This window comes from Malania oleifera, chromosome 10, assembly GCF_029873635.1.
Source record: "Malania oleifera isolate guangnan ecotype guangnan chromosome 10, ASM2987363v1, whole genome shotgun sequence".
NCBI lineage: Eukaryota > Viridiplantae > Streptophyta > Magnoliopsida > Santalales > Ximeniaceae > Malania > Malania oleifera.
This window is the reverse complement of record NC_080426.1, coordinates 16135495-16150102: the sequence shown is the minus strand read 5'-3', so window position 1 is coordinate 16150102 and position 14608 is coordinate 16135495. Positions and strand designations below refer to the sequence as shown.

At 35.3% G+C, this 14608-nt stretch overlaps 1 protein-coding gene across 2 annotated transcripts; it reads right to left on the bottom strand.

The window, feature by feature from the left end:
• Positions 1 to 476: 476 nt before the first annotated feature.
• Positions 477 to 13925, bottom strand: LOC131165417 (glycerol-3-phosphate dehydrogenase SDP6, mitochondrial). Of its 2 annotated transcripts, XM_058123208.1 has the most exons (7): positions 13434 to 13925; positions 10301 to 10774; positions 9318 to 9649; positions 2900 to 3060; positions 2382 to 2640; positions 1057 to 1355; positions 477 to 931 (listed from the first exon to the last, which is right to left on the bottom strand). In XM_058123208.1, coding segments are annotated over exons 1-7 (1893 nt in total). In that variant the 5' UTR covers positions 13801 to 13925; the 3' UTR covers positions 477 to 930. The 2 variants fall into 2 exon arrangements, with proteins under 2 accessions (XP_057979191.1, XP_057979192.1); XM_058123209.1 differs by having other exon boundaries at positions 477 to 1355; positions 13434 to 13919.
• Between the last annotated feature and the right edge of the window lie 683 nt (positions 13926 to 14608).

The window sequence follows — 14608 nt, the reverse complement described above, 5'->3', positions numbered from 1 at the left end:
TAAAAATATTAGAAAATGTCACCCCCCCCCCCCTTCCCAAAAACAAAAGAACAAGAAACAGAGATCTTAGTTAAAAGGGATCAAAATGGAGAATCTAATTGAAGAAAACAAACAATTTCAAATAAAACTCTTAGGAAAATGTCATAAAATGAGAAACAAGAAAAAGTTAAGTAGATGGAAAAAAAAAAAACACCCCACCCCTCTTCAACCTGTTTTCTTGTTCCCTGGGATCTTGGGAGGAACTTTGTTTTCCTTTTTTTTTTCCCTAAAACCTCCCGTCATCTAGTACCGAGGCCACCTCTTGAGGATGGAACTAATAGCTCATAAATAAATAAAAATAAAAATATGACGAACCACAACGGCTAGTTTTAATGAAAGATTTCCTCATGCTGCATACATAAGTCCACTGTCCACTGCACAGGTTTCATTTGCATACAAAAGAAACCTTGTTGAAATTACTTAGTAACAGTTGAAGATGATAAACAAAATTAATCCCGCCAGCTATGCATTAAAACTTATTTGTGTATGTAAACTGTTACAAATATTTGGATTAGCATGTGATTGAAAAGTTAATGATAGAACTACATGTACAATCATCACATGAACATAAGGCATTAATCCCAATACCTATGCTGTATATTTAGGACTTATTGCCAGACACCTTGCAAAAGAAGGGCTACAGCATATGGGAACAATTGATCGTGAATTAAACATTATTTGAGCATGTGACTCGTATAACCACGGATACTGGCTGTACCAACCTGCTGAACGAACTTGAAAAAATCAAAACCTCAAAAAAGGAAGGAAAAAAGAATGAATGATAGATTCTCTTTGGATCAGAGTAAGCTCGGATTCTTGATGCAGAGAGTGAAATACCGAAAAATAAATATAGCCCACATAGATGGATCCTACTCATCCATGTCCATGGAACCTAAAACGCAGCCACAAATTATCAAAAAACAATGAGATGGAATTTCTATATAATAGATGTTCTCAGAATAAAACAACTGGAGAACATTGGTTGACATTTAAATAATATAAGGTTGTATCACTCACTAGTTGTGCTTTCCATCATGGAAATGGGCATTTTCTGACGCTTTAAAAGTACTCAAAAATTCTTTGGCAGTCTCTGTCTCTTGCTGTTGCCTTGACTTGTCCCAGTTGTGTTCAGCAGCTAGTATCTCAATTATGCGTGGCAACGCCCTTGCCGCCGCATCAGTATCAAGGAAAGCAAGCCGACACCTCCTAGCAACGAAATCAATGGCAGACTCACAGTACTCCTGCCGAGCACAATATGCAACCTCAGCCTCTAGAAAAGGGTAGCCGTGAGCAAGCCGTTTCCCCAGACTCTCATTCTGACAATTGGACAACAAAATATACTTAATCAGGCTCAAAGAACAAATGCATTCACAGATAAGAATTTTTATCACCTGTATTATTCTGGTCTAGGCACAAAAAAGAGTTAAAACCTTGAAAACGTAAGCCATTCAAAGCCCGCTCATTACTATCAGATGAACCAAATACAAACTTTGGTCACTGGTCAAACACAAACTCCTCCAACCTTCACATATCATTGAGCAATTCAGTAATGGCTCATGAGCATTCTGTCCTCATGATTCAACAGAGCCCTAAAACAAATTTTTATAGGAATTTTCAAGACCAGCACCAAAAATGTTTTTTATTTTCCTTATATAGGTATTAAAATGTTGTTAAATGAGTGTATGTAGGTTTTGATCTTGAAAGCAGCCCATGTGAAAATGCTGAAAAATTAGGATCATATTTGGATCTCTCTTCCCAAGCTCGACACCAATTAATCGCACTTTTCTTTAACATTTGGCACCCACAAAAAAAAAATATTAAATTCAAAAAAAAAAAAAATCATACTAGTCAATAGATGCATTACCTGAAATTTTTTACAATTTAATCTATAATTAGCTGATATAATGCCTCCCATTGTATTGCACTCAAAAAATTGAGGCAAAATTTTAAGGATACATCCTGACATGAATCTACACAGCCGCCCACCCACTCCCCAACACATGAAAGTTACCCAAATATCACCAAGAAAATTAGCAATATTAACATCAATTGAACTTGAGCATCAGCATTCTTTTCAAGTAGACTCTGACAAGTTTAGCTGACTAAACACAGGAGAGTCTACTCCATTTGCTTTTTCTGAGAAATGAAATGAAGGAGTCACTATTTCAGTTGCTTCCATTTCTACACTTCACATTTGGCAACAATATAGTAGAGTACGAGATCAAAATTACAAGAAACTCATGAAACTTCAACTTTCATTCTAAAAAAATTTGAAATGGGGATGCCAAGAAACCTCTACTGTAAACAACTAGAACTAGATGAATTTTACAGCAGGTACAAACCTGAGCAATGGCAGCAACTCGTTCAGCCAATGTACCATAGGCACGAGATAAATGCTTAGCTGCAGCAGTGTCCATTACCCCAGGAACAACTTCACCATTATATGTCTTTTTCATACGTACATATTGTTGAGCAAGAATTGTAAAAGATGCAGGATCCCATCCATCACCGCCAAAAATCCGCAAACTGTTAGTTGAGCACTGATTGGTTGGGCTCAGCTTTCCAGTCTTCACAGCATTGTTAACCGCATCTTCTGCCATGCTGAAATGGGCTATAGTGAATACAATACTCATACATGGAAAAGAGATTTAATAAAGATTTAAGGATGACAAGCAGAAGCTGAGCTTATCCTATTGATCTGCTTGAGACAAAAGTTTGTTTTAAAATGTCAAAATGTTTCTGCAAATAATAAAGCATGCAGATGGGGCAACTGACTAGGAATGGCTTAGTAATTAGGAAGTTATATTTTTTAACAAGTTTAGAAGCTAAATGCATATACTAGGAACTCTACAAAACTTACCTGCGGTAAGTTGTCCATTTCCCACCAGTAATTGTCACCAGACCTGGGTAATCTTCACATACAATGTGATCTCTAGAGATGCTTTCAGTGTTCTTTGCCGATGGATCCACTGCCAATGGGCGAATACCACTCCAAGCAGATAGAACATCTACACGACGTACCTAAATTGAATAACTAATGTTAAAAGCTTTATAACGCTTGTAAATTTTTGTGTACATTTCAAAGGGAAACATTTGAATGAAAAAAAAAAACCAAAATGATAAATATCAGTTGCCACCAGTTTTCAAGGGTATAACATACTAAAAATCAAAATCGCCTGCTAGCAATGCTTCTTGTCCACATATAAAGCAAAAGATTAAATATCAGTAACTTGTTATTTCCCTATAAGCTCTCAAGGGTATAACATAATAAAAATTGAAGACCACCTACTATCAATGCTTCTAACCCATATGGTTCAATTGGCAAAGCTTTCTCCACTAGTAACAGAGCATAAGCCCAAAAATTGCCCTCAAGCATTAGGTTAGAATCACAATCCAACAGATTGAAGCTTGTGGTCTGCATTTGATAAGTGTCTTCATATCAAGGTTTTAATAAGCTTCCTTATGTGTAAGAACTCTAAGATTTGAAATATGAATCAAAATCTCTTGAACCTTCACACTGTTTGAGAAGTGCGTTTGACCATTATGTGAAGATGCAGACATCCATAATAGACATTCACAATGTGCAGGTGCAGACATCCATAATAGGAAGGTGCATGCATGCTAGCACATGTGATGTGCAGGACAGTATCATGAAATTACAGTCAAAACATAATTTGGGAAAGATAGAGAAGGGGAAGAAGAATAAAGAAGAAAAGGATGGAGATACAAGGGGAGAAATCATACGTCACTTTCAATTCTAATTCATCAAAAAACCGTCTCTTACATGGCACTCACATGCTATTTATAAGAAAGCCTACAATACACGAAATTACACATGTACCCCCTAATGATACATTTAATTACAAGGATACCCCTAAAATACATAAATATTACAAACAAGCTCCCAAAACACATAATCCTGCTACAAGCAAACTAAACACACTTTGAATGCATGAAATTACAAACACACACTTAAACTACACAAATATTACAAACAAATCTTACTGCAAGCAAACTAAGCACGCCTTGAAGAGTCTAAATGATCTATTGACATGAGAGTACAACTTGGATTCAACTCATGCAAGATGGATTCTTATGTCAGATATTCCAAGTCTCTTGAGAGTGTTTGATTGGTGAGGAGCTGAGAGAAGAGAAAGGAAAAAGAAACGGGTTTCTCTTCACTTATCCTGTTTGGTTCAAATAAATAAAGGAGAAGAGAAATAGAGAAAAAAGGGAGAAAGTCTTCAAAAAACATGTTCCCTTCCCAAACTGGAGAGATTTGGAGAGAAAAATAAGGGAAATAAACTTACAAATTTTCGGAAGGCAATAATGCCAACTAATGAAATACGAAATCCATACCATAAGGAAATCTATTAACTGGCAGTCCCCCACTCTACTGCCTCTCGCAACTCCACAAGCAGAGGCAGTTCCCCAAGGTAGGATAAACTGATCCCTTCACTTGCTCTTTAGTTTTACTTTATTTCCCCAAGGTAGGATAAACTGATCATTTCACTTGTTTTTCAGTTTTAGTTTATTTTATTCAATTCTTTGCACTTTACTACTACTACTAGCTTTACTTTTTGCTTCCCAAACTGGGGAGAATTGGAAAGAAAAATAAGGGAAACTAACTTAAAATTTTATGAAAAGGCAATAATACCCCTTAATAAAATACAAAATCCATACAATAAGGAAATCTATTAACCAGCACTCCCCCACTCTTCTGCCTCGCGCAACTCCACAGCCACAAGCAGTTCCCAAAGTTGGATGAACTGATCCCTTCACTTGTCCTTTAGTTTTACTTTATTTGATCCCATTCTTTGTGCTTTACTACTACTACTACTAACTTTAACACTACTATTATTATTGGTTTATGGATTCATCCTCCAGCAAATAATTTGGTGTTGGTACCGCTCCGTTCAGTGCCGCCAAAGATGGTAGCAATGCCACTGGGGTATCCACTTATTGTGCCAACCAATGTTTAGGGAACACATGCTGCAAGCCAGCCTGAACTATTTTCAGGCTGACAAATCCATAGATGTATGGATTCAGTATTTGGCATCATTGTGGTTGGATTTGGTTTTCTCCAAGGAAATAATTTCCAAAAGATTCAAAGAGATTAGAAGAATGTGCTGGCTTGCTGATTTTTTGTCCCTCTGTAGTTTCTAATTATTTTTTCTGGTTTGTTCCACATCTTTCTTGGGAGATGTCTCATTCTCCCTCTTCTAAATTCTTCTGTTAATGAAATGTTCTTTTGCTAACAAAAAAAAAAAACCGTTGATGTATAGTGAGAATTTGAAGAATCTGCAGCATAAGGAACTTTTATATGCAATGATTATTTCTAAAATATATGGCCAAATATATTGCGGTCATGGAGTTCAATGTGCATATAGGTTTGTTCCACATCCAATGGGGTCTTGTGCAATTGGATTAATCTAAGTGTATTTTTTTTTAATGTAAATATATATATATATTTAATAAACTATTATTGCTTTACTTCTCTATCAAGAGTAGTACTGTAAGCTCTTTCTTCTCTCCTGTCAGTTGAACCAAACAGGGAAATTTTTTATTTCTCATTTCTTTAGGTTTCTAAAGTTAGTACTTCTCACTTCTCTTCTATCTTCTCTTCTCTCCTATTAGTTCCACTTCTCTTTCTCTCCACTACTCTTTCCCCAACCAAATGCACTCTAAGGGGCAAATGCTAAAAAAGTGTAGTAGCCTGAATACAATATAAGCATTGTATCATTATAGTTTTAACTTGTACGTAATATGTTGGCCTCAAGGCTCTGTCTTATTTTTTGGCTTGCTTGACAATCTATTCTCATAGTAAAGGCCAAAATAGACTTTTGACACCTTTTACTATGTGATTAAATAAAGCAATACAAAACTAAATACAGCACAAATATAGAGTAATGAATAATGATCCAAAACAGTAGCAAGGAAGAAGCGGATAAAACTGATCACAAATCAAAATACTGGAGCATCAACCGCACAACAACAGCCACAACAACAACAGCAGCAGCAACAAGAAGTCTTTAAGTCCCACTAGGTGGGGTCTAGAGTGTTTTCCTCTATTACATTAAGGGCTAATAAATTATTCCTCACTACCTCATTCCAAATTATTTTAAGCCTACTCCTACACCTTTTCATGCCAGACACAATAATTAACTCACTCCTCCTTATAGGTGCTCTACTAGGCTTACGTTTCAAATGCCCAAACCATCAAAGCCGCCCCTCCCTTATCTTGTTTTCAATCGGTGCTATGCCTAAATTACGTATTTGTTTCATCTCTTACTTTATCTTTTAATGCTAAACCACTCATCTACCTTCACGTTTGTATCTCAGTAACTTTTATCATTTTACATATCGTTTCTTAGTCGCCCGACATTTTGAATCATAAAGTATAGCTGGCCTTATAGCCATCTTATAAAACTTTCCTTTTTTTTAAGGGGACTTACGATCACACAACACATTTGACGCATTTCTCCTTTTTACCCAGCCTGTTTTAATTCTATGTACTACATCTTCTTCAATTTCCCCTTCAGCTTGCATAATAGATCCAAGATATCTAAATCTATCAATGCTATTAATCTCTTGATTATCAAGTTCAATCTTCTCTCTATTGCTACTCCTTAAATTACTGAAATTACATTTCATATATTCAATCTTATTCCTACTTATCTTGAACCCTTTAGACTTTAATGCGGCTCTCCAAAGTTCTAGCTTAGATTCCACTCTGCTCCTGCTATAATCAATCAACACTATATCATCTGCAAACAATACACACCAAGGGATCTCATTTTGGATATGCTCAGTAATTCATCAATTACTAAAGTAAAAATATAAAGACTCAAAGTAGATCCTTGATGCACACCTATTGTGATTGGAAATCTCTAAATTCACCTCCTACAATCCTAACACTATTCGCTACTCTATCATACATATCCTTAATAACTTCATATATTTACTACAAAACTCCCTTCTTTTCTAAGACCCACTAAAGAACTTCCCTAGGTACTCTATCATAAGCTTTCTCTAAATCAATAAAAACTATATGCAAGTCCCTCTTCTTTTCCCTAAACTTTTTCATTAAACTTCTTAAAAGATAAATAGCTTCAATTTGATCTCCCAAGCATTAAACCAAATTGATTTCTGAAATCTTCATTTCTAATTTAATTCTATGTTCAATTACCCTTTCCCATAATTTCATCATATGACTCATAATCTTAATTCCACGATAGTTATTACAATTTTGAATATCGCCTTTGCTTTTGTACATAGGTACTAATGTAATTTTCCTCCATTCTCTTAGCAATTTTTTTGTTTTTATAATAGTATTGAATAGATTAGTTAACCAAACAAATCCTTTATCCCCTAAACATTTCCATACTTCAATTGGTATTTTATTTGGTCCTATAGATTTCCCACTTTTCATATTTCTTAATGCCATCTCAACTTCAAGGACTCTAATTTTGGGAATAAATATTCTATTTTCAGTCTTCTCCTCATTTGTCACTTCGAAGTTCAATCTTTCATTTTGATTTTCATTAAATGACTTATCAAAGTATCTTTGCCACCTCTCTTTTATGTCTTCTTTTGTAATTAAGACATTATAAAACTCGTCCTTTATATATTTTACATCATCTAAATATTTGCATTTTCTTTCTCAAATTCTTGCAAGTTTATATATGTGTTTTTCTACTTCTTTTGTATCTAGTTTAATATATAAAGTATCATAAGCTCTATGTTTAGCTTCACTAGAGTCTCTTTTGCATTTTTTTTCTTGTTTTTTTATATTTTTCAAGATTTTCTATATTTCTAATTATTTTCCATATTTTGTTCCAATTTCTTTTTGTCTTAACGGCTTTTGGACTTCTTAATCCTACCACCAACTTTCTTTGCTATCCGAATATCTTCCGTTGGACTCACCTAAAACCTCTTTTGCTATCTGTATAATAGAATTTGCCATTCTATTCCAAACAATATTTGCATCAACTTTATCTCCTACTGTCCAATCACACTCTTTGTTCATTTTATCTTTAAATTTTACTATATTGTCTCCCTTCAAGTTCCACCATCTAGTTCTTTTGCATTGATTTATGCTACTCCTTCCCATCCATTTTTTAATATGTATATCTAATGCTAAGACTCTATGTTGTGTAGCCAAACTTTCACCTGGAATAACTTTACAATCCTTACAAGATAGATGATCCCCGTCCTTAGTTAAGAAGAAATCTATTTGGCTTTTATTACACCCACTCTTGAAGATTATTTAGTGTTATCTTTTTATAAAGCAAATATTCAACATAACAAAATCATAAGATGTAACAAAATCTAAGATTGAATCACCGGCCTCATTTTTATCTCCATATCCGTAGCCTCTATGTATCCTCCCATGTTCCTATATTATCCTTTCCAATGTGACCATTCAAAATCAGCTCCTATGAATGTATTTTCAGACAAACTTGTAAAATACTATCTATATCTTCCTAAAATTGTATTTTAAGATTTTCTGCTAATCCTATTTGGGGAGCATATGCTGACGTTCACCATCTCCAAGCCTAAAGCTATCCTGATTTTTAATCCAATCCCCTATTCTTTTAACGTCTACTATGTTATCTTTTAGGTCTTTGTCTACAAAAATACCCACCCGTTTTTCTGTTTCTCTATACCAATGTACTGAAGTTTAAATCATGATTTTTCAATTTCTCTAACTTTTTCTCCTACCCATTTTGTCTCTTGAAGGCAAATTAAGTTAATTTTCCTCCTAAACATTATTTCCACTATTTCCATACTTTTTTCCTATAAGAGTTCCTATATTCCAAGTTGCTAATCTAATATTTGTTTCTTGTGCTAACTTATTTATCAACTGCACACACTTCTAAAAATAATTTTCACATAGGAGTATCAGCACCAATATAACAATCAATAAAATGGTTACACATCAAAGAAATTGACATCTACCTGTAAGAATGTTGAAGATTTAAAACCAAAGGAGAGAAGAATATTTTAGTGACTTGGTATTCAACCACGCTCCCATCCATTATGAATATAATTGAAGAAAAGTGACACATATTGAGGCAACTAAGTGCAAATTCTGAACTTCTAAGCGCAAATTCTGAACTTCCAACTAAGCGCCATATTGTAAACATAAGCTTATTTGATTTCAAATTCAACTTCAAATAATGCTACAAAATTAAATTTTAAGTAGCTCCTGATATTTATGGAGAAGTTGTAAACGCTGCAAAAACTGAAAAAACAAGACAAGGGGTCAAACCAACCTTGACATTGAGATAATCACAAATGGCATCCAATATAAATTGAATCTCATCCTCGTGTGGTTCTGGAAGTGTTGTAATGTTAGTGTTAGAGTCTGTAGTGCCAGCAACAGTTCTGCCCAACCATGGCAGCATGAACACAACACGACCATCCTTAGTTTTGGGAACAATTAGGCCCATTCCTTCAGGAGAATAGTAATCAGGAAGTACAATATGTACCCCGCTGCTGGGACATATCATATTTTGTGCATTTTTGTCAGCCATTTTCCTCACAGAATCACAAAATGGGCCAGCCGCGTTCACAACCACCTTTGCATATGTATCAAACTCTTTTCCTGGTGCACTTTGAAGGCAGTAAGGATCAGAACAAATAGAAACGATCATTTTAGGTATTCTGATATGTGAATGACTAACAATAATAGCAGACAATAAATCTTAAAGCGTACTTAAATGATAACTTGTGGTGCTGATGCGGTAAAGAGAGCAAGAGATAGAAGATTAAAAACAAAAAGTGAAATTCATATGTGAATGAAAAGAAGATGTAATGGAGTCAGATCTGACATGCCTAGTCTGAAAATATTAGTTTCCAAACAAGGCATCATTTGTGTCAAGAATGGACATCTATTTGTGCCAATTATGATATTTTGTTTTTAGAAGTATTGTCTATATATATAATGAGCATAAATAAATAGGAAAAAAATAAATGGTTTAAAAATTGAGTTTCATAATCTTAAACTTCTTTGATCCTCAAACACTACGTGCATCTCATGGAAAACTAAAATGACGACAAATGTATTGGAAGACAAGATTAATTTCACAGGCTTGTCATAAATTAATTAGCCAACTTATTCCATGCCTATAGCATAATTTTTTTATATAAAAATTCAAATTAAAAGAAAAAAAAAACTGAAAAACACAGTAGTGAGAGATGCTATCAACCAGCAATAATGCATTGAAAAAGTGCATTGAAAGAGTGTGCTTTGTACCTGATAGATTGTTACGAACTCGTGCACCAATTATCCGTCCGCTAACCTTGTCTTTAAGAAAGGATACCACTTCAGCATGGTTGAGCACCGCTGCACCAGCTAATGCCGCAGTGCATGCCAAACCAACATTTAACCGTGCATCATTCATCTGTCCATCATAATACACCACTGTGCCCCTCAAATTTCTACCATTACCCTTCCTCGCAAGAGTGGGAAAGAGTTCAACAGACTCCTGCAGAGAATAATATCTCGACAAATGTAGAAGGCGTGACCCTGCGACCAGATCATATAATTTCAAGCCCATCCAATAGTACACAACCTCAAACCAGTTAAAGCACGGTGTCATGCATGGCAAAGCATGGCACAGGTGTGGAGCATTCTCAATAACTTGCTGACGCTCCTCAAGCGCATGAAATACTAGCTTCAATTGCCCATAATCCAAATTAAAGACAGCTTTCTCCAAGTAACGAACTCCTAAAAAGTTTTGTCTATATGAGTTCTAAATAAGAAGAAAAATGACTTCAGAATAACAATAAATACAATGTAACAGCAATCACGCAGTAAAGCACAAGAAGAGCTGTACAAATGGGTAGTAAAAACCACCAACATCCAAGCATTCACAAGAAAAAGCCAAATGTGGATGGAGTTTAAGCATTCTATTCCTCTTTAAAATTCTTTGAACCTCCAACGAACAATGAAAAGTTAAAAGCCTTATCAAATTCAGCATTTAAGATTTCCTAATGGTCGAACTGCCCCCCTTGAGATAATGAATTGATCCAACTTCACATATCCTTAAAAAATAAAATAAAAAGACTAAAAGGCTAATTCTTCCCTGCCCCAACTTGGTTCCGAAATTTTAAATTGTTGAAAATTGTAATTGACAGAATAAAAATTGCAGTTTCCAAGCAGCTTCTTCTAAAGATGATAATTTGATTAAGCAAACAAACCAACTTTCTAGAAGCAATAGAGAGATCTAAACAGCAAAATATCGTGTGTATAAAGGGGAAAAAACTTTTTAAGAAAGTATAGTAATAAGATGACAATGACAAAGCTTTACACCACTAGGTTCGATAAAATAAATAAATTATTTTTTGCCATTCCGCTAAACCCATGGTACCATCCTCCTAAAGTTGGAGTGCTTAGATATGGGGGTTCGACAAAGTTTTATGGTAACAACAACCTAACAGAGCCCTTCTTCCCCTATTCAGGCTTGAGATCAGCTGTGAATGGAAAAGCATTATAACAATAAATATGGCACAAGAAAAGTTTTTTAAATTTCTAAATTTGTGGCAAAATTACATAACTTTCTCAGTAAGAAGACCCATCATAGAAAATCAAGACAGTATGTATAGCTCCAATTTATAATGACATAAAGCCAAGTTTCATGATTTTGTCATGTGCTAAGGCTGCTGCATTTAAAGCAAAAGCAGCCAATCAATTCCATAAAAATAAAAAATGAGTGTGTGTGTGTGTGTGCGCACGCGAGAGAGAGAGAGAGAGAGCATCATTCATTTGTTAAAAAAGAGAGATGATTCATTTGATCTCAATCATATTAATGTTCAACAATGAGCAGCTGTATGTAGTTAAGCAAGAAAGTTACAGATGCAGCAAATTCTATTCCATTTGCGTTGTTAAGTTATCCTACCATAACTCCTAAATACAATCGTCAGATGGTTTACATACATTATTACAATTCTTAACAACCGCAATAAAATCATTTAACATAGGTTTTCTACAATTTACAAAATAAATCCCTATTTTTCACAATCTTCACTCAAAGAAAGAAGACCCATGGCATATTTAAATCATAAAATTTACCATTTTTATTTCCCAGACCAACTAAAGTTCTTAAATGGTTGCCCTAAATCAACCCACTATCTTGATGCATCTGCCCCAACTACATAATGATTGTAAATACATGATTCAGGAAGAACATATTTATTAAGTTGATCCTTTTGAAATACAGAAGTAGCAGACCTTAGGTGCAATGGTGACCCAACTTGATAGTGCTGCAATCTAAGAAGGGCATTTCTGCCTGCAAAAAACTAATTAAAACCACACTCATCCTTCCTAATTGAAAACAAATTTTTAGAAGTAAAATCTCTACTGAGCTCATAAATTCAAAAGGACAATTCCAATTAATATGCTTACAAATCTGCGAAAATAAATCAGCAAAACTATTAACCTCCCATTTCACAGTTAAAATTCTACAGATAGATAACCAAATCATTAATTTTTAAGTTATTGAACTTCCATCCTTGGATTAAGGGTATGTAACTATCTAGTGACACACATGCTTCGTCCCTGTATTCATTTTTTTCTAACAGAAAAAATATATATATTGAATTGAATTGACTCATTCTGGTTTTCAGCAAGCTTCATGATAAATCCAAGTGGCAGCATTGCACCTTCTAAATGCACGGAATACTTTTACTGGGCAAAAATATTCAGAAAGAGTGTGATGGCTGAAAATATTCCAAAAGGGAAAAAGTTAAAAAGGGGGGACAAAAAATACCACCAAAAGAAAACTGATCAAGAACAGGCCAACAGCGCATGCTATGATATTAAGCCACAGAAAATATTTCTGATTTCTCGACTCTTACAGAATCAAGCATATTCTCACTGCTTCTGCGTGCATTTCGCACATATATGCACATCAATAGAACTGTAACAATTAATTAACAAATACAACAAAACCACGTGGAAGCCCCCCCCCCCCCCCCGGGTCGACCTAGTCATGATGAATGTTCTGAAAGTTGAAGGAAACAAATAAGAAATAAAATTCAAAATTAAATGTCTAGGTACAAATTTTAAAATTTAACCTCCAATTCAACCATTTACACCTCCAAATTATATCCTTTCTTAACCTAAAAGCTGTATCAACCGACAACAATATCAAAAATAAATCAATTAACTTTTAAAATTTGAATGAATACATGAATGAATTGAGAGCTCCAAGCAAAGAAAGCAGCTAAATATAAATAAATAACATAATGAATAGAAATTCGCCAAACAATCGGGGCCCCGGTTTCGACAATGAACACTGTCAGTCTGTCACACTGAACAAGTTAAACAACTGCAGCTACAAACTATTTCTTTATTCATTATGCTTGTCAATTGTTTAAAAACGTACCTCCATGGAGTAACTTTGTAGACCTTGAGGACGTTCCAGAGGCGAAGTCCTCCCTCTCGACGAGACCGACGCGAAGCCCTCTCGTCACGGCGTCCAGAGCGACGCCGCAGCCGGTGGCGCCCCCGCCGACAACAAGAATGTCGAGAGGATTAGCAGAGGTGGCGCCAATCAGAGCCGACTCCTGGACTGCTCTGGACGGAACTACGGCATTCGGATCCGCGATCTTCTTACGCACGACGTCCAATGAGGCGCCTCCTCTGTCGCTGGATGCAAAGCATGGATCAAAGATAGCCCCGGCCGAAGCGTATGCGCCGGCTGCTGCAACGGCGGCGACGCCAAAGCGGCGAAGTTGAGTAGCGGTGGTCATCGGCAACAGCGGTGGTTGGGGCAGTGAGAGAGCGAGAGCGGTAGAGGTGACGTGCGTGAGAAAGAGAGCGAGGGAGGTTATGTTGGAGGAGAGAGAGGTAGACCGGGAAATGATGGAGGGATTCTGTTATTGGCATTCAAAGGGTTGCGTTGGGAATCGGTCAGGGTCAGTTTTGATTTTACCGAAATACCCTTCCGTTGGGAATTGTAACGGGGCACGCAGGGGCTTTTTGACCGGATCAAGTGAGCAAAATGCGAAATTTATACGTGAAATGACGAAATTGCCACGTTGATCAAAGAAACAGCCATGTTTGGACACGCTCGGTGATGATGTGGACAACACGACACGTTTGTCGCTCTCCTCATCCTTAGCTTCAAGTTCAACTATCGTCGTGATCAGTTATTCAGTTTGGAAAAATAATTGAGTAGTATTTATTATTTTCAATGAAAATGGAGAAAAAAAATTAAGTTTATAATCATGTTGATTTTTTTTAAAATGTAAAAAATGAGGTTGTGGTGCAGACTTATGGATAATTCTCTAAATTGAAATTACAGTGAATGAATCTTCAATAAAAATTATAAATTAGTTTTTTATTATTGAAAAATATCAGTATTTTAAATAATAATGATAAGTTTAATATTTTCAAAGTTATTCCTCCTTTAGTGAGAAGTTTTGTAACGACACTTTTTTAAAAGTTTAACGTTACAATGTTTATAATAATATTGTAAATTTTATTGTTTAAATTAATTTGGGTAGTACTTGGTTGTATATATTTGAATTTATGCATATTGGAAGATATTGGGTATAA

What these genes read in the sequence shown, in the direction of transcription:
- LOC131165417 (XM_058123208.1), bottom strand. Translation starts at nt 13,800, where the DNA reads ATGACCACCGCTACTCAACTTCGCCGCTTTGGCGTCGCCGCCGTTGCA. An exon ending in AGTTCGTAACAATCTATCAG is followed by an intron (nt 9,650 to 10,300) that starts GTACAAAGCACA and finishes AAAGTGCACCAG; the next exon opens with GAAAAGAGTTTGATACATAT. An exon ending in AAATGGACAACTTACCGCAG is followed by an intron (nt 2,641 to 2,899) that starts GTAAGTTTTGTA and finishes AGCCCATTTCAG; the next exon opens with CATGGCAGAAGATGCGGTTA.